This window comes from Tripterygium wilfordii, chromosome 16, assembly GCF_013401445.1.
Source record: "Tripterygium wilfordii isolate XIE 37 chromosome 16, ASM1340144v1, whole genome shotgun sequence".
Taxonomy (NCBI): domain Eukaryota; kingdom Viridiplantae; phylum Streptophyta; class Magnoliopsida; order Celastrales; family Celastraceae; genus Tripterygium; species Tripterygium wilfordii.
In genome coordinates, this window is record NC_052247.1 from 1,168,764 (window position 1) to 1,191,125 (window position 22,362).

The following is a 22,362-nucleotide window of genomic DNA, read 5'->3' on the forward strand; positions in this document are numbered from 1 at the left end:
GTGTTTTGTTGATGTGATTGTATTGAGTTTTGTGTTTTGCTGACGTGGCTATATTGAGAGATGTGTTTTATATTGAAAGATTGTGTTTTGGTGTAGTTTTATTGGGGAGAACATGGAGGGCATGAGAATTTATTGGCCACCATGTTGGGTGGGAAGGAAAATGTTGAGAAATTTGTGTTTTGTTGATGTGGTTATATTGGGAGATGTGTTTTGTTGATGTGGTTGTATTGAGAGACGTGTTTGACTTGACTTTTTATGTAATAAAAGTGGGACCCAATATAAAATTTTGTTGGCCCAACAAATTATCACTACTGCAATTACTCTTACTGGTGGGGTCTTTGATAACCCAAACATCTTGTTCCATGTTTTCTCCATTATATTATATTATATTATATTATATTAATAATATAATGTTCAGTATTTTGTAGCCTTTCAATTATGCATGCTTAATTTATAAATAATATGTTCTTAGGATAACCATTTTGTCTTTCTTTTTGGCCCCATCCAATCCCCACATCTATCTATCTATAATATAATAATAATAAGAGCAAGTCTTTCTTTATCACATATTTAATGCCAGTGCCAGAGGCCCAGAAGTCAGTCACTTAAACCAACAATATTTGGTGTCTGCACCATTTAGCATTCCAACCAAGAAATATTTGTTTGTGGAGATCTGAGTATCCGTTTTGATTTAATTTTATGTGTTGTCAATATGATGCCAATTGTGCTAGGGAAATTTAGTGTGAGTTGTCCGAAATACATGGATCCTGAAGAACTCTCTCTCCTTGAGACTGAAGCAGCAGTTGATTGCAGAAGACTTGAAACAAAGATGATGAGTGGTTAGGGGTCTTTGATAACCCAAACCTCTTGTTCCATGTTTTCTCCATTATATTATATTAATAATATAATGTATAGTATTTTGTAGCCTTTCAATTATGTATGCTCAATTTTATATAGTCTTTTTCATCTTAAATGCGTGAAAATAAGGTGAACCAATTTGACTTCTATTTTGCTTTCTTTTTCTGTCGCCTATCTTCAACTTCAAAGCTGAAGTCACTCTCATATGAATCCAAAACAGTTTCTACTCTAAGAAACTTTTTATTATATATTTGACTTATTACAATGTCCTCCAACCATTCTTTAGTTTTTGCACAATTTTGAAAATCAAGAGCAGGTAAGTGTGACTACATAATTTTAAAGAAATAACAGCAAATCATTTATACTGGTTAATAGTCAGTTTGAGGAGGAGAAAGAGAGATGGAAACTAAGCTTCAGAACTCCATTAACATATCAGAAACTACTGATAAGAATCAGGCTCTTGCCCCTGTGAAAGAGCTTGATGCAGGAGCCTTGTTTGTCCTCAAATCAAGAGGTCAGTGCACTCAAACTTCATCTTCCTTTCTTTCCTTTCTTTTATTAAACATATGTTCATTGATTATCACTTTGACAAAGGCCTCAGGGGTCCCTGCAGTGAAAACTGCAGACAGTTTCCAACGCAGCCGTTGGATCTGTGTTTTGAAATTAAAAAAATAGAGTGGGCTCCATGTTAAGTACATCATCTGACGGTCCTGCATGAAACTGCAGGAGTTCTCTGCAGTTGTCACTGTAGGGACTCCGAACTCGACACAAGGCCTTTAATTTGTTCCATCATATGTGGAGTTTTGTTGTGAGTATCTTCTGTTAAATTTGTAGGATCATGGTTGCACTGTGGATATCATTTGACAACATCGATTGTCGGTCCGGTGATATTCACACTTCCATTTGCACTGGCTTTGCTTGGTTGGGTTGTTGGGGTACTCTGTGTTACTCTTACTGCTATCTTGACTTTCTACTCCTACAATCTTCTCTCTGTGGTTCTGGAACACCATGCCCAACTCGGCCACCGTCAGCTTCGGTTCCGAGACATGGCAAGAGACATATTAGGTAAAAGATTCACAGCTTGAGCATCTGTTTTTTCTTTTCGCTTTCAAATGCAGTAGTAGGCAAGTAGAGCGGAGTTTTTGGTTGGGATAGTGAAGTTGCTTGTGTAACTCCTTGCAAATGTGAGAAGTTGTAGGTTCAATCTCGCCCAACAATTTCAACGTTATTTCTTTGGCAGCTTGAGTTTAGAGTTGACCCAACTGTCCGGTGGACATGTTGGGGTGAAAAATTATCGGTTAAAAAATGCGTCGAGAGGACTAATTGAGTATAGTATGACATAACAGGACCTGGATGGGACAACTATTTTGTTGGTCCACTACAATTTTCGATATGCTATGGTGCTGTTATTTCTTGTACTCTTCTTGGAGGGCAGAGTCTTAAGGTCAGTACAGTTATGTATTTGCTTCAATCACACTGAATGGAAAACATTGCTCAATGTTCTAACGTGGAATGGTGTTTTTCTTTTACCAGTTCATTTATTTGCTCTACAACACCAATGGCAGTAGTATGCAGCTGTACCAATTCATAATCATTTTCGGATCCGCGATGCTGTTCCTAGCACAAATCCCATCTTTTCATTCACTAAGGCACATCAACCTCATTTCACTGCTGCTTATTATTGCTTACAGCGTCTGCGTCACAGCGGGCGCCATACACATTGGTAAACAAATCAAAACCAAATTCCTTTGGTTAACAAGTTCTGGCACATACATTAATGTGTTTGATCAGCATGTTTCGTGATTCAATTGCAGGAATGTCCGCGAACGCACCTGTTAGGGACTATTCGATCAATGGAACTCGAGTAAATCGTGTTTTCGGTGCCATCAATGGTGTTTCAATAATTGTTACTACGTATGGTTGTGGAATCATCCCTGAAATACAGGCAACTATAGCTCCTCCGGTGAAGGGAAAGATGTTCAGAGGCTTGTGTGTGTGTTATGCTGTGATAGTTACCACATACTTCAGTGTTGCCATTTCTGGGTATTGGACGTTTGGCAATCTAGCTCAAGCAACAATACTTAGCAATTTTATGGGTGATGAGACGACGTCGTTGCTCCCCACTTGGTTCCTTCTGATGACTAACATCTTCACTCTTATGCAATTGTCTGCTATCACTGTGGTATGTTAACAACTCATGGAGCTTTTGGTGTAGCAGTTGAGCTGAGTGCTAATAAAGGAACTAAACTGGGATAGTCTACCTGGTTATCAGCCTCGGCCAAAGGCGCATGCCTTTGGGATTTCTGTGGTTTGATCTCCAGTGTGATCTATCCTTATTCGTGCGAGCGACTTGTTCGCCACGAGTTTAGACCCAACTTGGCTGTCCAAAAAATAGGCAAGCCCGGTGCTGTTGTTCTAAATTCGTTTTCATTGTGTTATTATTGCAGATATACTTGCAGCCAACGAACGAGCTGTTCGAGAAATGGTTTGCGAATGCAAAGATGGATCAATTCTCAATCCGCAATGTTATTCCAAGGTTAATTTTCCGGACATTATCGGTGATCGTAGCGACTCTCTTTGCTGCAATGTTGCCTTTCTTTGGAGACATAATGGCATTTTTTGGGGCATCTGGATGCATACCGCTCGATTTGGTTATGCCAATGGTGTTCTACAACATCACATTCAAGCCATCCAAAAGAGGCCTCGTTTTCTGGGGTAATACACTGATTGCAGTAGTTTCTTCTGGATTAGCAGCAGTGGGGACAGTCTCTGCGGTTCGACAAATGGTTCTTGATGCCAAAACATACAGCTTGTTTGCAAACATGTAATGCAAAAAAGCAGTAATATATGGAACTTCTTATAGAGCATTATTTGGGATTTTTGTTCTTCCAAATTCTTAGTGCTCATCAGTTCAAATATACAGTTTCACTCAATGATTTAAATCTACTTGTTTACGTTCCCTGTGTTGATTTCTTTTTCCGGTACAATGCAAAGAGCAAGCAAGGCCAAAAATACGAGTCTTGATTGTTAGCCAGTCTCTTATTAGAGACAATGTTAATCACGTTTCTTATGAGAGACCTAAAGTGGCCCACTTACTACATCAACTAGAGGTAAGGACTAGTCAAAACTGTTGTGATTAAGTGGCTAGAATTTCGGTTGTAGTTGAGTAGTGGATAAACCCAGTACAAGTAAACTTCCTTGATGGTAGGAAGTAAAATGGTTATTTGAATTTCAAGAGTCTCTAGTCTAACATATATATATAAAGGTTTGTGACCACCATCAAGTCATACGTTCTAAAAGGTATAGACAGAAGATACTTGAGATATTACAGCTAGCAAAAGGGTGTTCTTGTACTTGGGTTTTCTCTGTACAATTTCTGCAAGAGCTTGAACAACAATGGCCGGAGGTATGCAATTATTCCGCTGCGTATAACATGGCTCTGTTATTCTTACATTGATTCGTGACAGAATAGCAGCTCGATAACAATTACTTGGTTGATAATCTAATGGACTTAGAAGGTTTTGATTTGGATTCTCATTAAAAGTAGACCAAATTGTATGGACTTGTAAAGTATTGAGTTCAATTCCAAGTAAGAGTAATACTCTTGTGGTCACGCATTGAGTTTTGATCCAATTTGTCATGTCGTCGCATGAGAAACTTCTGTGCGGGCAAGACTGATGACCCTAGTTTAAGGCCTCTAGGCCCATATCGGATGTTCGATTCCAATTAAGAGCAATACTCTTGTTGTCACGCGTTGGATTTTTGCTCTACTAACCCTATCGTAAAGTGAGAAACTTTTATGCGCACGAGACTAACGACCCTAGTTTAGACCCCTATTGAATATCCAAAAGTTAATTTATATGGTGTCGTTATAGGGTAAAAACAAAAATCGATAACACCATAATGTGTGACATTAATGTAAAGGGAAAAAACCAATAATTTGGGTAAATGAAAAAAAAAAACTGAATTAAAAACCTGATTAGACATTCTTTTGGCATTTTCAATCAAATTGGATTTATTTAGTGATTACCTTGTTCGGATCAAATCTGGCGGCTTTCTTTTTGCGAGTCGGGTATTCGGATTCGGAGGTTAAACATGTAAAACGACCAAGTTTCCGCGTTGTTTCCATTTAATGATTATGACAGATCTCCCACTCTTTTCTGGATTTTGCATTTGTGCCCTCTGACTTTCCTTTATTTCGATTTTCTGGCAAGTGTTTTAATGTTCTAGTCAATAATGATTTTGACCCACTAAAATTTAGTTGCCTCCATGATTCCAATTCTCCGATCACGATTGGCACCAAACTAGAGTGTGACGTTTGCCGTGCTTATGAAGTCTGATTTGTGAACTTAAGGATGGCCGAGTTGGTTGGGATGTCGAATTCGTTGGAATGAATCTTTCCAGCTGAGAAACTCAGGTTCACCATCCACATCAACAGTATATGTATCCTACAGTAATATACGAACTTAACTATTTAGAAGTATTAGGGGATTCATATTTAATTTATCACATTAACATTTTACGACTTGTTACGATATTAAACAGTGTAAGTGGATTTACAAAAGACACGATTATTATGTTGCTTGATGGTAAGACTAAGGAGTATGATAATCGTGTTCTTCCACCAAGATTTAATCATCTTCGGAGATATGTGCTCACACGTGAATTTTCATGAGCTTGCATGGCATGCTTAGTTTATGGACTCTTACCTTATATAGACTAGATGAGTTTATTATGTGTGCATCTGACGGATAATGACTACGGATCCCACATACTAGAAGAATGATAGCCAAAAAATTTAATGTAAAAGAAAAAGTTGTTCATAAATCATAGCAATGACCTTATCGATTGACTAGAAGTCATTGTGGGTGTGGTGGGCTCAAGTCAAACAATTGAATCTTCATGACCAAACAGAAATTGCACCAAAGTGCTCCACACCTTATTGACGCATCCCACAAGGCAAGGCATGTTTGAAAAGCATATTTATGATGTTAGTAAGTAGTAATGGTGATACTCTCAGTATAGGAAATATAATAAAGACATTATTTTGTGATAAATAAAGGTATACAGAAGTGTGGCGTATACACAAATACAAGAAAGTCAAGGGATGAAATCACAAAGATATACACTTAATTACTTAATTGGAAAGATGTCTTTCCATTTTTTATCTTTAATTTTCACTCGTTTTCTCTCATCTCCTTCTCTCTTTCTAATATTTCGGCTGTATTAGTCTCTCTCTCTCTCTCTGAAAGTTCTCATTTTTTTTCCTCTTCAGAGATTCTTCGTTTCTTCACTTCTCTGCATGAGAAAGTAAGTCTCCCTCTGTCAACTCCTTTGTCATTATTTCGTTGGTTCTTTTATGGTTTTGGACTGGCTTGTCGGTTTTGAGATGTAGCTAAGATTCTACTGTTGGGTTTTTTTTTTTTTTTTATGCGTAATCATGAGAATTTGAGGATAAAGTAAGGTTATTTTGGTGTTCTGAGTTGGGTCTGTGACTGTGACTAATAAATGAGATTCTGATGTGGGTTTTTTGAGATTCTGTGTTTTTCCATTGCTACCTTTCATATTTGTTCTTTATTGATTGACCATCAAAAGTATGTTTGTAAATGTTCTTTGTTTGTATTTGTTCAATTATGGGTTTTGCTTGGGATGGTAGATCCTGAATTTGGTAATTTGGTAAGATCTTAGTCAATGCTCTGTCTTGTATTTTGGGCAGTTCATTTATATGCTTATTGTTCATTTTTAGTATAATTGCTTTGGGTTTTCACTTGCAGAAATAGATTTAGCTATTTAAGTTGCAAAAGCAAATACTTCAAAGTGAAATAGGCAAGTTTGGTATTAAAGCTTAGCTTCAAAATTATAAAAAGGACAAAGAAAGATTGGAATTTGTGTGTTTCGGTTTATAATCATCTAATGAGGAAATAAGTTTTACCCCATAACTGGAACGGGAACAGGTTGATTCCCATACTTAATTTACTGTTGATTCCTGTTGCATTGATTTGAGCTGATGAATCAAAAGATTTTTTGATGGATTTAGCTTGTTGATTTTAATTTCTTTCTTCTTACAGGCTTTCTAGTGGGTAAGAGATGGTTTCAGAGTCGTGGTTTCGTAATTTGTGGAGAAATCCCCGAAAGCATGATGCTTCTGAAAAAGTGGTGATAGGAGTATTAGCATTTGAAGTTGCTAGCTTAATGTCAAAGCTGGTTCATATGTGGCAGTCATTGAACGACAAGCAGGTCGCTAGGTCGAGAGAGGAGATCACAAATTCAGTTGGCATAAAAAAGCTTGTGTCAGATGATGATGATTATATAGTAGGTTTGATTTGTGTGGAGATGGTTGAGAATATGGGATGTGTGGCAAAATCTGTGGCTAGGCTGGCCAGGAAATGCAACGATCCTAATTTGAAGAATTTTGAGCTCGTTTTTGGGGAGTGGATGAAGGTTGGTGCTGACCCGCATGGTTGGGCATTTAGTTCGAAGAAAATGGATAAGAAAGTCAAGAAAATGGAATGGTTTATTTCAGTCAATGCTACTTTGTACCAAGAGATGGAATTGCTTACTGATCTTGAGCAAACACTGAGGAGAATGAAGAATATTGGCGGGGAGCAAGATAATTTGATTGAATTTCAGAAGAAGGTTGCTTGGAAGCAGCATGTAGTGAAGAATCTGCAGGATATCTCTCCTTGGAACAGGACATATGATTACATGGTACACCTTCTCGCCAGATCTCTATTCACAATATTCGGTCGGATCAAGCATGTGTTTGGAGTTAATGAGACACTCGATGTTAATGAATCTGGGTTTTCAGATTCTGATTTTATTGATCGTAGCCAATCAGTTTCTGCATTGATGCAATCTTCAGTTCATCAATCTGAAAATAGCAGTCTTCCTAGATTTTCTTCTGGTCCCCTAGGAAGGTTTACTACAACATCTGGTCCAATTTCTAAAACAAGCAAGACCAGTTATATCCATTCGGTTCCTCCTCATGGCTCTATCGCAAAGTCAGGTCCTATTTCTGGAAAGGACCGGAATATCCACTTTTATTCTGGACCCCTTGGGAAGACGGCAACCAAATCAGGCTTGATTTCTGGAACTGATAAATCGAGCAAGAAGAAGTGGTGGAGTCATGTGCAATCACCATTCCATCAGGGAAAGAAACCACAACGTAAATCCAACCAATTGACTGCAGTAGGACCTTTGAATGGCCAGTTTATGGCTAGGCATAGCACTCATGTTGTCAATGGTCTGTTGAATTCAAACAATCCTCTAGCGACTGTCAGGGTAAGTGATGCAGATAGCATTCCTCAGGGTCAGGGCACTGCGTACCCATCACGATTTTGTCCACAGCATGGTTTGTTGAAAGCTCCTCCTGAAACCCTTGGTGCTGCTGCATTAGCTCTGCATTATGCAAATGTTATAATTGTAATTGAGAAGCTAGTGGCATCTCCTCACTTGATTGGTAATGATGCAAGAGATGACCTCTACAACATGCTACCTGCAAGTTTGAGATCTGCTCTTAGGGCAAAGCTAAAGCCATATAAAAAGAGCTTGGCCTCATCGGATTACGATACAGATCTTGCAGGAGAGTGGACTGATGCAATGACAGCAATATTAGAATGGTTGGCTCCACTTGCTCATAACATGATAAGATGGCAATCTGAGCGGAGTTTTGAGCAGCTAAACTTTGTTTCGAGGACAAATGTACTTCTGGTTCAGACCATCTACTTTGCAAATTTGGAGAAGATAGAGGCAACAATCACTGAGCTTCTTGTTGGTCTGAATTATATCTGGAGATTCGGTAGAGAAGTTAATGCAAAAGCTTTGCCTGAATCTGCCAGCGCTAGCGTGTTTGATAAATATTTGGACCTAGAAGCGTGAAAATCTTCTCCGCTCCTTATAGTGGCCCGCTTGGAATCCTAATTACCTCAAAAATTTACTGCATCCCGTGTATGGCCAAAATGGTAGTCCCGGACTCTGATGTGAGGTTCTCGATTCCACCTGGTGATATTGATAATTTGCTTGGTCTTGTTGCAACCACCTGAGACGTGATATTGTATTCTGAAAATTACAGCCATTGGTGCGCGTATGATATATTATGCGATCGCCCTTTTAGTTTATTCTGTTCTTTCTGGTGAGTGCTGATTATCTTTCTTGCCGTCTGTGAAACGTGGCTGCTCTACCTGTTCCTGGTAAAAGCCCATTACCATTTCTATTCAAGTCTTCTTTCCATGAAATGCATATATTTGTTAGTTATACCCCCCATTAATAGAATTGCAAATCTTTCTACATTAAGGAGATTTCATGTTGGGCATGTTTATGTTGAGGCGATAACTTTTTGAAGTTTGAACTGCATAATCTCATAAGTTTGGCTAAATAGGGTTTGTGTAAATGCTTCCAGATTCAAGTGTTTCTCTAGAAACGTTCCAGCGAGATTGTTACTGGTTTGGTTACGACCAGCAAATTGATCGCAGTGATATTGCCTTTTACTTTTTGAGCTTTTTATTTCGTAACTCAGTTCTTATCACTGGCAGTGGTGCAGAACAGTGGTGTGAGAATTGTCTGAGATAAGGTGATTGAGCTATACTTCATTTTTGTTGGAACATTTTGTATGACAATATATTTTGGCTACTTTGATACATTGACGCGTGTAAATCAAGCTGTGCATATATTCATTTCCACCAGAATCCCAAAAGGTTTGCGATCTGTTACACGAGTCTATGAGAAAATTCCAAACAAATCCACTTTCCACGATTCACTTCTATTGAGGATCATACTTTCAGTAACTCGTATTGAATCTAAATACAATTACCATTTTCATCAACCTTTTGTTTTGTTGGTCTATCAATCTAATAGGCCATAGAACACAATCAAGACATGTTGGGGGTGAGGATATGGCAAAAACTGGGAACTCTTGATCTTCTGGATCATCCCAGTTCAAAGAATCAAAGCAGAGAATGCAACCGAGGGAGATCAATCCAAGGTTAAAACCATATACATTGTAGTGAGCTTAAAACACCAAGGCATTTCATATACGTAACCAGAAAATTTGGGAAGAAAAGGAGGTTTGAAGCATAACAGCAATCAGTAATTCTGAATCATTGTACAATGATGAACCCAGTGGCTTAAAATTCAGAGAGCACGCAGGTTGAACTCTAATAATCAACCTAAAACTTGAAAACTTACCTAGGCCATAAAGAAAAATAATGAAAAGAAGGTATTACATAGCCTAGCTAATGACCGAAACTCAGATATGCTATGATCATGCTTACTAAAGGAACGGATAAATTGTCATCTATTACCCTGGTAATTGGGAGGGATTCCACCATTGTTGCCACTAATGCGACCAAAGCAACCCTTTGTATGGTCGAGTGCCAATCCAACTGGAAATAACCAAGAACCGAGTAGTAATACAGCATCCTGCATTGCAGATTATTATCATGTCAATCTCATTACCCACACAACAGAATGTGATACTTTTTTACTTGAATTGACCGTCTCTGGTCAATGGTTGAAACGTACCCAATGGAGATCAAGAACCCACAAGTGAACATAGAGATGCTACCAGCCCAGCTCTTATGTTGATTATAAGGGATTTTCATGCTCCCAAATCTTCTTCCAATGATATCAGCAACGCCTGTAACCCTCAACTTCAAGTAAAATGGTTCGGCAGTAAAAGATGAATGAGTTTGCGAAAGGCAGAGGTATTACCATCCCCACCACACATCATGGCTAATGAGATCAATCCACATGGAGATTCACGCCAGAAGACGAGTGCACATACTATCAATACAACAACATAATATAAAGGACCTCTGAGAAGCTCCCTACAAGTACAACAAAATTAAAGCTAAGTTAAAGCTTGTATTGTTTGTACCAGGAAGGAAGCCAAATAACATTTTTAATGATGGTGAGAGTAACTACTCCGGTTTCCCTTCTCGTGTAACAGATTTTATGAGTCCTTCATCCACTGTACCCAATGAGAGGCCATTAATGAGCAGCCTTAAGCAATTCACCATAGGAACCAACGACGCAAAGTAGCGAGCCGCTGTTGAGGTGCTATGCTAAGATTAAGATGATCAGCAGAACTAGTTAAAGAGAACACATATTCGAACATGAAGTTACCAAGTTTGGATGTTCCAAGACAGATAAGTGATACCTGAAAATTGGCCAAGAAAGTGCGAAAATCAACCCTGACAGTATATGGACCAGCTTTCGGCTCAAATTCTGCTCCATTAATCAGTAAACAAAACAGAAAGGTTTGTCAAAGCAAAATTCAGGGTATTTCTTGAACAAGGTAAGAACTAAGAAGTCATTCTTTCTTAAAGGAGCTACGCAAATCATATGCCTTTTAAAAATTGACATCAAGCTGAAAGCATTGCGGCAATCCAAGTAATTTCTTTGCTACATATACTGAAAAACAATGCTGCACCTGCAGCTCCCTACTGCTAATTTGCAACACCATTTTAGTTTCAAATTCAATATGGCATGTTCTAAAGGATCAAATTTTTTGTTTATAGATGCATGGAAGTAAACAACAATGGCCTTACCAATTCACAAACCAAAATATGTGAATAATTTCATGGGTACAGATGGAATAGGAATAACATTCATGAAAATACCAACTTATACACCAAAACTAAATTAACACACAACATTTCTCATTAATTCTTAAATATCTATATTAAAACCAATAAATGAATGCTAAAAATAATTGAATCACATTAAAATGCCTTTTCTTAGTAGTAACTGCAAATTTACATGCTATCTTATTAATAGATTATTATAAATATAATGTAATAGTATAATCATACAAGGGCGAAAAGGTCTTTTTCAGAGAACCATTTTGGGGAAATATGCTTGAGAGAACCAGAAAGTGTCATTCCTCTTGACCAAGAATGGAATGTACTGTAATTCTTCTATCAAACAACAAACTTTTTCTCTCTCAACGATCTCTCTCTACAATTGTGCCACAATTACCATAATAAGAAACACGCATACGCAAGAAAGTTAGTCATACCTGTTGAATTAGATTCCGTTGAGTGAGAGTGTCAAATGTGAAGACGAGACCGTAGGCCCCGGCCAGGACAGTCGCGGCAGCTGCGGCGTCCTGAGCCGCAACTCCAATCCCTCCGACAGCTGCCGCGGTGACCGAATATCTGTGAGGACAGTAAGCATGTCGTGGTGGGAAGAGAATGCGGAGGCGAAAGGTAGGCTGTCGAGTGTGAGGGAGGAGAAAGTGCGTGGTGGTGGTTGGGGCCGCGGTGGAGGTGCTCACTCGGCGGCAGAGGATTGGAGACGTCGGTATCATCCGGAAAGATAAGAGGTGGTCCATTGGTGGTGGGAGCCGGAGAGGTAGTGAGCTGAGAGCTCTTCCGTATGTTTTCGGGAATTTATTGGGTGTTGGAATTAGGTGAATTGTTGAAATTACACATTTTTTTCACGTGAAAATCACTTCGATTGGATTCGATGATAGATTCTAAGGAGTTGCCGCCATTATTCATGGTAAAAAAAAAATGCCCGTTGCCGTTATTATGCGTGAATGTCCTAAAATTTAAATCAATATTCGATCGGTTTTGTCGATTTTTTATCATTTTTTTTTCGGGTTTTAATGGAGCAATGTTAACTTTTTTTTATAAAAAAAACTTATCAATCGGTTCGGTTAATATCGATTTCGGTTTTGACGGTTTTTTCAACAATCCACACTTTCGAATAGCTCTAATGTAAAATAATAGCCTTCAACTTACATATTTACTTTTAGTTTTGATCATTTCAACAAATTTATTATCACAACATGTAAATTTACATTCTCTCATATGAGTTAAATATAGAAACTTAGAGATGAGAAAGAATGAGTTGCTAAGAACATAGATCCTACATTGGTTAAACAAATATCTATCAAGTGATTTATATGGGTAAATTCACTTTTCTACAATTAACTAGGTATTTTCCTAAGCTCAATGGGTTGGGCTTTGGCCTATTGCGGGCTTTGGAGGAACAAACTCTTATCGGCCTGATGTATCAACTGTGAATTGGTAAATTTGAAACGGACAATACGGTTGGTTGTATGTGATGAGATTTCTAACACGAATTGGTATATTTTGGAGAGAGTGGAAGTGAATTAGTTAATTTAAGAAGCATTGTTGAAATAAAGAATTTTTAGAATTCATGAGTAATACAAACAGGTTGTCCAATCACTTGGATGATAGTCTAGTTGATAAATCTCTCTAGGGCTAAACTATATGGTCAATTGAGAACAATACGCTTATGATCATGTGCCGAACTTTTGCTCAACTTACACTGTCGTTAGGTGATAAACTATTGTATGTGAAACCATTGTGTGTTGGGGATGACAACTAGAGTTTGGACCCATATTATATGTTCAAATGGTAAATTTTTGTGTGATGTCGTTCTTGGTTTAAAAAAAAAACCAACCGGTGGCCCACTCGACAAAGCTTCAGCAACTTCAGGTGATAATTTCACCAGTTGTTCAATATGTCACGACAAATCCCATCTGATCATGACCCACACAATTTATACATACATATTCATATACATCTCTGGATTGCCAACCTTGCTAGCCTTGGGAGATTCGTTTTTGTGCGTCGTCGTTTTAATTATAGTTGGGCATAGATCATTATGTGGGCCTTTACTTAAGGCTTTTGAATGAGTAGGACCTGGTGAATTCATGGGCCACTTTATTGATCGGCCCACTAACAACCGCTCCGTCACTGTCTTCTCGTGCCAGAGCTTCTTCGTTGTTGGCTTCGAGGTTCGCATCAGCTCCCGCGACTCCACTGTCCGCTCACTTTCATCTGGAATTACCAAAAAAAGCAAAACCATTTGGTAAAGATTAGTCAGTCATCTCTCCGGATTTAAAGAGTACGTCACCCGAGATCGAAAATTCAAATCAACCGACATATTTCTTTCTGAAACTTTAGTTTTGTGTGTTCCTTCTACTTTCGACTCTCTATCTGCATGGGTTTTGGCCGTCTTATATGATGTCAGCATGATGTAAGATGTTCTAGTTACTCGAGGTTTACTCTCATTCGATTGTTCAAATGATACGTTAGGTGGTGATTTCTGATTACGAGGAAAAGAAAACGAAGAAGATTATTAGGAGTTTTTTACCAAAATAGCATTCTGACATAAATTATTTCCCAATATAACATCCCCATGAAAATATTTTCCAATGTAGCACTACACGCCACTGAAGTTGGCGTGACTTTTATATTTTTTTTACGATCACGCCATTCTAAATGGCGTGATCAATTTTTACATTAGTCACGCTATCAAGAATGGCGTGACTAATGTTAAAGATCAATCACGCCAACTTCAGTGATGGCTTTGGTTACTGGTGGAGATTCTGGGATTGGGAGAGTCGTTTGTCACTCTTTTGCAAATGAGGGTGTGACCAAGACCAGTGATGCTAAGGATCCATTGGCCATACCCACGGGTTCGGGGTTTGAAGAAAGTGGTGAATGTGTTCAGACAAATATTTTTTTTTTTTAGGTCACGCCAACTATGTTGGCGTGATTGTAAAAAAAATACAAAAGTCACGCCAACTTCAGTGGCTTGTAGTGTTATATTGGGAAATATTTTCATAGGGGTGTTATATTGGGAAATAATTTGTGTCAGAATGCTATTTTGGTAAAAAACTCAGATTATTAGTATTAGAACAAGGAGTACAACTTGTTATGACTATTATATGAGCTGATTGAATGTACGTAGTCGTCAAAATGAAAACAAGTAAATCAAAGAATCTAACATCTGAGCGATGAAGTAATACAAATTAAATAAAATCTAAATTACAAAATACAATTAATTTATTAATAAGAGGTGATTTAATTGATAATTATTGGATTATATATATATATATATAATATATATATATATATATCCAATAAAAAACAAATCTATGAGGCGCATTTAAAAACTCAGTTTATCACGGATCGGATCAATATGAAGCGTCCACTAGTTCAAGTCTAGAATCCTTGGATATTATTTTATAACTAGTTGCATGCCCGCGCTTCGCGCGGTACATATTTTGATTGGAAAATAGAGATGTGTGAAAGTTTTTCGATACTTTGTTAACATGAAGAGCAGTAGAGCTTTAATTGTAGAAAATAGAGATGATTGTGAGATGAAGATAAAATATGTACAATACTTGTTTTTTAATTTGTTAAGAAATTTTTTTTCTAATAGGGTGTAAGAAATTTGATGCATAAGGAAAAAGTATGCTAAGAGTTTATCAATTTTTATTTGCGTCGCTAGTATCTACAAAGTGTTATAGGTCACCAAAGAAATGTTTATGAGACAATATTGTATGGTTAGTACAACAATCTCTACAAAGTGACATTTAATATCGAGAAGTACAATGTAGCATAAGTAGTATTTTTTAAATGATATTTTTGGAATAAAATTCTTAATATTTTTAGAATAAGATTTTTGAATTTATATATTTGAAATGTTATGTATGACTGGTAGATTTATGCCTATAATCACTTTGACCTTCAACAACTCATTGAATTCTCCCGTGCTTTCCTGTCACCACTTACATGTTTTAATACCAAATGGGTTGAATTTACTTACACTTTAGAACAATATAGCATGAGAAAAGCCTCTTATGTTGTGTATGTTGCAATCCTAATAGACTACTAAACCTGACCAAACTCTAAACATGCACAATACATCAACTAAATACTACAAAAACACACAAAATACATCAAAAACACACTAAATGATAAAAACACACAAAAATTCCCACAAAATGATGGTAATTAATGCCAAAAACACACAAAATGTTTTCAAACTAAATACTACAAATGAATTTCATTAATTGAGTAATATCAAAAGACTCTCATAATTAGCAATACATGACCTTTGAGAAACCAAAACAACATCAAACCACTCCTATAAAACATTAAATTCCCATACAATTCAATATAATTTTAAAATTATTTGAATTAACTGTATGAGTGTGGTTGTGGGTCTTAAAGTGTATGAATGTGGTTGTGGGTATTAAAGTTTTGCAATATATTTATGTGTGTGGTTGTGGGTGTTAAAGTTTTCTAATATATTTTAAAATTTTCTGTTGTCTATGTAGGCTTTTTTGTAAAGACGTCCACATGACACCATGAATTAAGGAGAAGCTTTGTGGATCCTCAGTTATATATATATAGATTGATGATTGATTGATTATAAGATATTTTTGATAGAATAAAAAGTAATAAAAATTTAAAAGAAAATAGCGAAATGGCATTTTGGATAATATTCCAAAAAGCGGTTCCCCTCTTGATTTTAGCCAACGCCTATAAAATGACATGAAAAAGTCTCTTTGAGCAGCATCAGGAAGATCCACTCTGCTTTATTTATTCATCTCTTTCGTCAGAACAGATATTCTTTTGCTCTTCTGATCAGATGAATTCTCTCCACTACTTTCCAAGGTATGTCGTACTTTGCCCTCTCTACCTTCTCATCCATTCTTGTTTGGTTGTAATTATTTACTTTCTTTTCTTCTTCTTCTTGATTTGACTGAGTATTTTCTATAGATCGTCTGCTTTGCCCTTGCAAAGCTTCAAATTTCATAAAAGAAGGCCTTCTTCTTGCCCTGTCACTGCGTTGGTAGTCTCTTCTTGCTCTGAAATTTATGTGTGATGTTTAATTTTTTACATGATGCATTTAGATGTTTCTTAAATTGGTTGATTTCATGATGCAGGGAGTGATGAGCTCTACTGATGCGCACCGTAGTATTTCTGTGAAGGTAACTTTTTCTTTGTGGTTTAGTAGATTCAGACTACGACGGTTTGCTGTTTACTTCTACCAAGTAGTTTGAGAATAGGTCACTCATTCTTATTAATATGTGTTTGCTGGAATGATATTCAAGCTGATTTTTGTAAAAATTGTTGAATTTTATGTCCACAGGCTGTTTCTGGTTCTACATCCAGTGCAGCGATGAGCGGTCCTGAGGCAAAGGAAGAGAAGTCTGACACATATAGTCGTGGCATGACTGAAGCTATGGGGGCTGGTAAGTTCTATCATTATTGGGTTCTGGTTTAGGCATGAGGAAGCTTTAGGGGCAGCATTTTGGAAAAGCAATGTTCTTTATTGGATGGAAATGTATTGTACTAAATGTTCAAAACTTTTAGCTAAATAGTGGTTCAGAAGTTCGCACCAAGAAACTGAATAAAGTTGATTGTTGTTTTTGGATCTTATTCAGTTTTTGCTGTTTCTTCTAGGATCATCGGCAGCATATAGTTTGCCTTACACTTATTAGTTATATTAGTGGGAGTATTTCCATAAATCATTGCTCTATTGTCTAGTTTCTTTAACGGGTTTTCTGACTGCTGTTAATGGTTTGTGCTGATATATTTTCTACAGTTTTGACTTATAGACATGAGCTGGGCATGAACTACAATTTCATTCGTCCAGACTTAATTGTCGGATCTTGCCTACAGGTGATTTTAGATTGTAAAATTATATATTAGAAATTTAGAAGAAATTCTATCTTCTCCTATTTATTACTTGATCCCCCCCCCCCCCCCGGGGTGCTCTAAAACCGTTCCTTATTATTGCTAGACTCCGGGAGATGTTGACAAGCTACGTAATATTGGAGTGAAAACTGTATTTTGCTTGCAACAAGATCCAGATTTGGAGTATCCTGCCATATTTTTCTCTCCCCCATGAAGCTCATATAACCTTTTCTTTTTCTACTTGGTAGGGAAACTGTTTCCATGGATTATGGATCTTCATTTGTTTTGCATTCAAATCAAAGTATTAGATTGATAGAGAAGTTAATGGTTGAGGTGAAAGCCAGAATAAACTGAAACAAAAATGAAAAATTATTCAGGCACATATACACAACTTATGTGTTTGCTCACATGAGACGCTATGAGCTCAATTTCTTTAGTTTCTCTCAGATGCTGATGCTGGTAGATCGAGATAATGGTCTGTGGAAATGGGAATGTGAAGTAAGGGGACTGGAGGAGGGTTATATCAAGTGACGCATTCAATCTCTCTTTGCATTCATTAGGGACGTGCTTGTTGAGTTTGAATCATCCTATAAAATGTGGGTCCTGCATAATTTTGAAAAAGAAGCAAATATGAAAGCCTGGCCCATATGTAGGTTTTTAGTTGATAAATATGGATTTGACGAGCATTTGAGACAACCGTCAATAACATTACTTGAGATAAGAAGAAATATTTTTGGTTCCTTGACTAGTTTTTTCAGATATTTTGGGGTAGACATCAGTTCGATACAAGCGCATGCCAAGACATATGATGACATTGAACACATACGTGCTGAGATTAGGTTTGATTCTTTTCATTGCTGTGATTTTCTTATCGAAAGCTTGCAAAAGCATCAGTCGTAAATCATGATTGCTTTGTAATTGTAATATCGTGTTTGTTTGACCATTTATTCACCATTAGATGGCGCAGTAACTGATGCACTTCCTAATTAATTTTTGGAACTGATGGCTTCTGATGCCTGCTTTTTAGATCTTTGGCAACTTTCTTGTATAGTGTCATCTTTATGTCTCTGCAAAGTTTCTTTGTATCAGATCATGGTACTGTTTTATATTAGTATTTTGCCCAGTTCATTTTAATTATTGTAATTTGTAAGATGGACGGTCCCGTAGCCAATCAATCCTTTTCAACTATCTCATAATGCCGCAATCAATCCTTTTCAAAAACTTCCGGATTCTCACTTCTTATGGCTTGCTAATGCTTAAATTTGCAGGGACTTCGATGCATTTGATTTAAGAATGAGGCTTCCAGCTGTGTTAGGTATATTGTACAAGGCCATAAATCGAAATGGAGGTATTACATATGTGCATTGCACTGCTGGTCTTGGAAGAGCTCCTGCTGTTGCTGTAAGCACTTTTTCAAAAATTTGTTTTATGTCAGAATACTTTTAGCCAAGACCTTTCGATTGTTATTGAGAACTGTATGTATTGGTCTCTCGTAAGTAGTAACTAGTTGTTTTGATGCTTCCTGTTGGAGTACGTTGGCTTGAATAATGATGTCAACGCAAAATTAAGATGGCCCAATGTTTTCCAAGTGGTATGTTAGAATCTCAAGTTATAATGATGAGACAGTAGACATGTAGCTTTACTAGAATTGTAAAAAAATCTCTGCTTTATAGCCCGTGTCCAACCTGAACCTTGTTCAATTAATTGGTCGTTGTTTTGTGTAAGACTTTAATAATTGAATAGTGACAGTGGAAAATTGAAAGCAAAGTGGTCATTACTGTCTCAATTGTATAACTGTAGCCAAAAGAGGAAGAAACTAGTCTATGTTAACAGTGAAAACACAATTAAATATCACTCCTTAGGCAGGAGAAGCTATTGGACTGGCTATTGTTTCTTCATTTATCAGATCAACCCCATTGTCTCCACCCTGTAGTTCCTTAATGTTTTAAGGAGCCTAGTATGAATACTTGGGAAAGTTATTTCGGGGGAGATACTCATTTGACTTGCTTATATTGGTTGTACATGATAACATGACCCTTCTGGTGGTTATTCGATGATGATGATTTGTTATCCAGATGGGAAGATACTCTGGCTTGAAATCAATTTCTTAATGATATGTCAATTAGTACAAGTCAAAATTCGATCTTTCTCGTGAACTCTTTCTTATTAGTATGTGGCACGTACTGAGAGACTCTTAAAAATTACAGGTCGCGTACATGTTTTGGGTTCAGGGCTATAAACTAGGTGAAGCTCACAGATTGCTGCAGGTAATTTTATATTATCAGAGTGTACTATAGTATTTAAAATAAAGTCTGAATCTTCTTCCTTTTTGACAACATTAAGCTTGCTCTATGACCATAGCATAGGATGGGTGAATGGTACTGATGATGTGGACAGAAGACAAAAATTTTGGGAAAATTTGAAGAAATTTAGAAGAGAGAGATCATTTTAGTACTCAAGGGATGTAAATTCTGTGATCATTTAGCATATCTCACTCTCGGTGTTGGCTACTAGGATTTATATTGGTAACTAAATCCTTTGTCTAAAATTTTAACAAGATTGCTAAATTGTGGGGATATCATAAATCTTCGTAAAAATGCCAATTGCTAAGCCTATATCCTAAAAGAAAGCAGCGCACCGAAAAATATGTTGTGAGTTTTCCCAATCCCCAAGGGATTTACTTGCATATCGATATGAGAAGGTGTCAAGTTTTAGATGTTACTATTAATTGTTCAGCTATGTCACTGATTGATATGGGACTAGTTTGCTGTTTTTGAAGTAGCACACTGTTTTCTCTTCTTGCAGAGCAAACGTCCAAGCTTCCCAAAGCTGGATGCCATAAAAAATGCAACTGCTGATATTGTGAGTTATTATCCTTCATAATAATTATTGATGTAATACCAATGAAGCCCTGAGTTTTCCTTTTCTATTGCTCAAGGTTATTTTCTTCGTGAACTGCTCATAGAATAATCATAAAACTGGTCAATGGCCTATGTTACAAGTATGGGTTTTTAAGATGTTAAATGGATATGTCACTTAGATTCTACCTTTTTTCTTAAACTAGATATTTAGACTGCATGAGGCTATTAATTTTACCCTCTTTGTAATGCTCTTATTGCACCTTCTGGATGATCTAATAAAAATTCTCCTCTCTTTAAAATGAAGGTGTTCATTACAATTATTTGCAAATGTTGGCAGCTTAATGTACTTGTCTGAGTTCTCTATCCTCTACCTTCTGCAATTTTACTCCTCAGATTTTAGGAATGACCTTCTTTTTAAGTGTATGTTGCTATAAAAAACTATTTTCCAGGAGAACAAGATTGTGTTTATAAATTTTTTCCCCTATTGTCTAGTGGTAGATTTGCGTGCATCTTGTCTGTAACTGATCCTGCTTACTATGGCAGTCATGTGCATGAGAGTTGTTTACTTTTTTCTTTTTAACCTCTTTTCATTGCTTTACATTTTTTTGCATAATAAAAGGAAGATTAAAGATTCATTCATCACATATCTTCTCATAAAAGCTTACAGGCCTCAGGAAAAGAAACGTCACTTTGACATGGGAAGATAAAAATTGCTCTGTGGTTGAAGTTTCTGGACTCGATATTGGATGGGGCCAGGTAGTTATCATCTTGTGGTTATTAGTTCTTCAAATACTAGTCTAGTGGATGCTTTAATTTGGTAGTCAAAAATTATATAAGTACTGCTTTTTCATCAGTGGAATATGAAGGAAAAAAACTCTGTTTTGGCCTATGAAGACAACAAAGGCTTATTTGAAGATTAAAGCTTGAATTCTTGCATTTGGATTTCTTTTGAGAAAAATAATTGAATAGAATGTTGTCTTTACTTTCTCAAATACCGTTTACCTTTAAATGTCTAACTTGCTTGGTATACATCATTTCACAATTCGTTTCTAACTTGTTCAATTTTCTATTTTTGTTTCGTGAACCTTTCCAGAGAATATCTTTAACTTTTGACAAGGAACAGGGCCTATGGGTTCTTAAGAGGGAATTGCCAGTAAGTTTATTATTCTTGTTTAAAATCACAACATGTTTGTTACTGTAATCTTATGTCCGTGTTTTCATGCTACTCTTTAAATATTACAATTTATTAACTTGTGTTAACAGGAAGGTCGATACGAGTACAAGTACATTGTTGATGGTGAATGGACATGCAATAAATATGAGCTTGTTACATCTCCCAACAGAGATGGCCATGTGAACAATTTTGTCAGTGTAAGGCTCTGCTTCCAGCCCTTCTCTTCTCCTTCTTCTCATTTCCTTTTTTTCTTTGGCATTTCGGTTAGGATGTTAGGATGGTACTTAAATGTTGCATTTTTACAAGATGAAAGGAATTGTATTGAGCAATATTCTCTTTTTTGCTGCAATATCTGGTTCAACCAGGTTCTTGATGATCAGAGCAGTGATCACGCAGATCTTCAGCAGAGGTTGGCTGGCGATAATCCTGACCTTACAAAGGATGAACGCATGAAGATAAGGCAGTTTCTTGAAACATTTCCTGAAGATAAGGAGTGAAACACAAAGCATCCCCCTAGTACAAAGCATTAGAGCATGTAAAGCCAATAAATGTGATGACTTTGTTTCTAATAATTTCTGGGATCATCTCACCCTCGTTTCTTATGGTAAACTGAAAGCATTATTCTTATATAATGATTTTGCTACCGGATGCCATGCCGCGGAAACAAGATGTCTACATATGTAATCTTCTTCCCAAATATCATCCAAGATGAGCATAATTTTTTTTTTGAAACAATTTGTGTTTGAATGTTTCTTGAACTGAATTCAAATCTATATCCTTTAACTCATGAAAGTAGTTCAAAATGTGGATTCAGGACTTGTAAATGGCAGCCTGCTATCAGATGGAATTAGTTCCCCTGAAAATTCTGCTTATAATAGTGTCCCAAATTTTCAGAGTCAAATTGTTAACCAATCAATAATAATTTTGTGTCGGCATTCTGTAATGCAATTTGATACCTATTGCATAAGTAAACAGCAGGCAAATGAAGAATCTTGAACGT

General features: G+C 36.8%; 4 protein-coding genes across 6 annotated transcripts; 3 read left to right on the forward strand and 1 right to left on the reverse strand.

Annotated features, from left to right (window-relative positions):
- The first annotated feature begins 757 nt into the window (after positions 1–757).
- LOC119981174 (GABA transporter 1-like) lies at positions 758–3,812 on the forward strand. Of its 2 annotated transcripts, XM_038824223.1 has the most exons (6): positions 760–1,372; positions 1,693–1,923; positions 2,205–2,302; positions 2,392–2,581; positions 2,673–3,040; positions 3,306–3,812. In XM_038824223.1, exons 1-6 carry the CDS (start codon positions 1,258–1,260, stop codon positions 3,684–3,686), a joined length of 1,383 nt encoding a protein of 460 aa, XP_038680151.1. In that variant the 5' UTR covers positions 760–1,257; the 3' UTR covers positions 3,687–3,812. The 2 variants fall into 2 exon arrangements, with proteins under 2 accessions (XP_038680152.1, XP_038680151.1); XM_038824224.1 differs by lacking the exon at positions 1,693–1,923 and having other exon boundaries at positions 758–1,372.
- Positions 3,813–6,030: 2,218 nt separating this feature from the next.
- Positions 6,031–9,169, forward strand: LOC119981013. Of its 2 annotated transcripts, none has more exons than XM_038823948.1 (2): positions 6,031–6,168; positions 6,927–9,169. In XM_038823948.1, the coding sequence occupies exon 2, from the start codon at positions 6,946–6,948 to the stop codon at positions 8,734–8,736; it is 1,791 nt and encodes a 596-aa protein (XP_038679876.1). In that variant the 5' UTR covers positions 6,031–6,168; positions 6,927–6,945; the 3' UTR covers positions 8,737–9,169. The 2 variants fall into 2 exon arrangements, with proteins under 2 accessions (XP_038679876.1, XP_038679877.1); XM_038823949.1 differs by lacking the exon at positions 6,031–6,168 and adding an exon at positions 6,271–6,534.
- Positions 9,170–9,860: 691 nt separating this feature from the next.
- Positions 9,861–12,319, reverse strand: LOC119981014 (probable phytol kinase 1, chloroplastic). The gene is made up of 6 exons (XM_038823950.1): positions 11,876–12,319; positions 11,015–11,082; positions 10,780–10,914; positions 10,567–10,682; positions 10,378–10,492; positions 9,861–10,275 (listed from the first exon to the last, which is right to left on the reverse strand). Exons 1-6 carry the CDS (start codon positions 12,188–12,190, stop codon positions 10,089–10,091), a joined length of 936 nt encoding a protein of 311 aa, XP_038679878.1. The 5' UTR covers positions 12,191–12,319; the 3' UTR covers positions 9,861–10,088.
- Positions 12,320–16,245: 3,926 nt separating this feature from the next.
- On the forward strand, positions 16,246–21,989 carry LOC119980409 (phosphoglucan phosphatase DSP4, amyloplastic). Its single transcript, XM_038823094.1, has 14 exons — positions 16,246–16,301; positions 16,407–16,479; positions 16,574–16,618; positions 16,780–16,882; positions 17,236–17,312; positions 17,434–17,510; positions 18,086–18,166; positions 18,596–18,728; positions 19,535–19,594; positions 20,133–20,189; positions 20,849–20,944; positions 21,282–21,341; positions 21,452–21,559; positions 21,728–21,989. The coding sequence occupies exons 1-14, from the start codon at positions 16,276–16,278 to the stop codon at positions 21,857–21,859; spliced, it is 1,128 nt and encodes a 375-aa protein (XP_038679022.1). The 5' UTR covers positions 16,246–16,275; the 3' UTR covers positions 21,860–21,989.
- Positions 21,990–22,362: the final 373 nt, after the last annotated feature.

Excerpts from the sequence above, each read along its gene's own strand:
- LOC119981174 (XM_038824223.1), top strand. The coding sequence starts at position 1,258 with ATGGAAACTAAGCTTCAGAACTCCATTAACATATCAGAAACTACTGAT. Across the intron at positions 1,924-2,204 it reads CATGGCAAGAGACATATTAG|GACCTGGATGGGACAACTAT; the intron begins GTAAAAGATTCA and ends ATGACATAACAG. Across the intron at positions 2,303-2,391 it reads TTGGAGGGCAGAGTCTTAAG|TTCATTTATTTGCTCTACAA; the intron begins GTCAGTACAGTT and ends TTCTTTTACCAG.
- LOC119981013 (XM_038823948.1), top strand. The coding sequence starts at position 6,946 with ATGGTTTCAGAGTCGTGGTTTCGTAATTTGTGGAGAAATCCCCGAAAG.
- LOC119981014 (XM_038823950.1), bottom strand. The coding sequence starts at position 12,190 with ATGGACCACCTCTTATCTTTCCGGATGATACCGACGTCTCCAATCCTC. Across the intron at positions 10,683-10,779 it reads ACACGAGAAGGGAAACCGGA|GGAGCTTCTCAGAGGTCCTT; the intron begins GTAGTTACTCTC and ends TTGTACTTGTAG. Across the intron at positions 10,493-10,566 it reads CATGATGTGTGGTGGGGATG|GCGTTGCTGATATCATTGGA; the intron begins GTAATACCTCTG and ends TGAGGGTTACAG.
- LOC119980409 (XM_038823094.1), top strand. The coding sequence starts at position 16,276 with ATGAATTCTCTCCACTACTTTCCAAG. Across the intron at positions 16,619-16,779 it reads ACCGTAGTATTTCTGTGAAG|GCTGTTTCTGGTTCTACATC; the intron begins GTAACTTTTTCT and ends TTATGTCCACAG. Across the intron at positions 17,313-17,433 it reads TTGTCGGATCTTGCCTACAG|ACTCCGGGAGATGTTGACAA; the intron begins GTGATTTTAGAT and ends TATTATTGCTAG.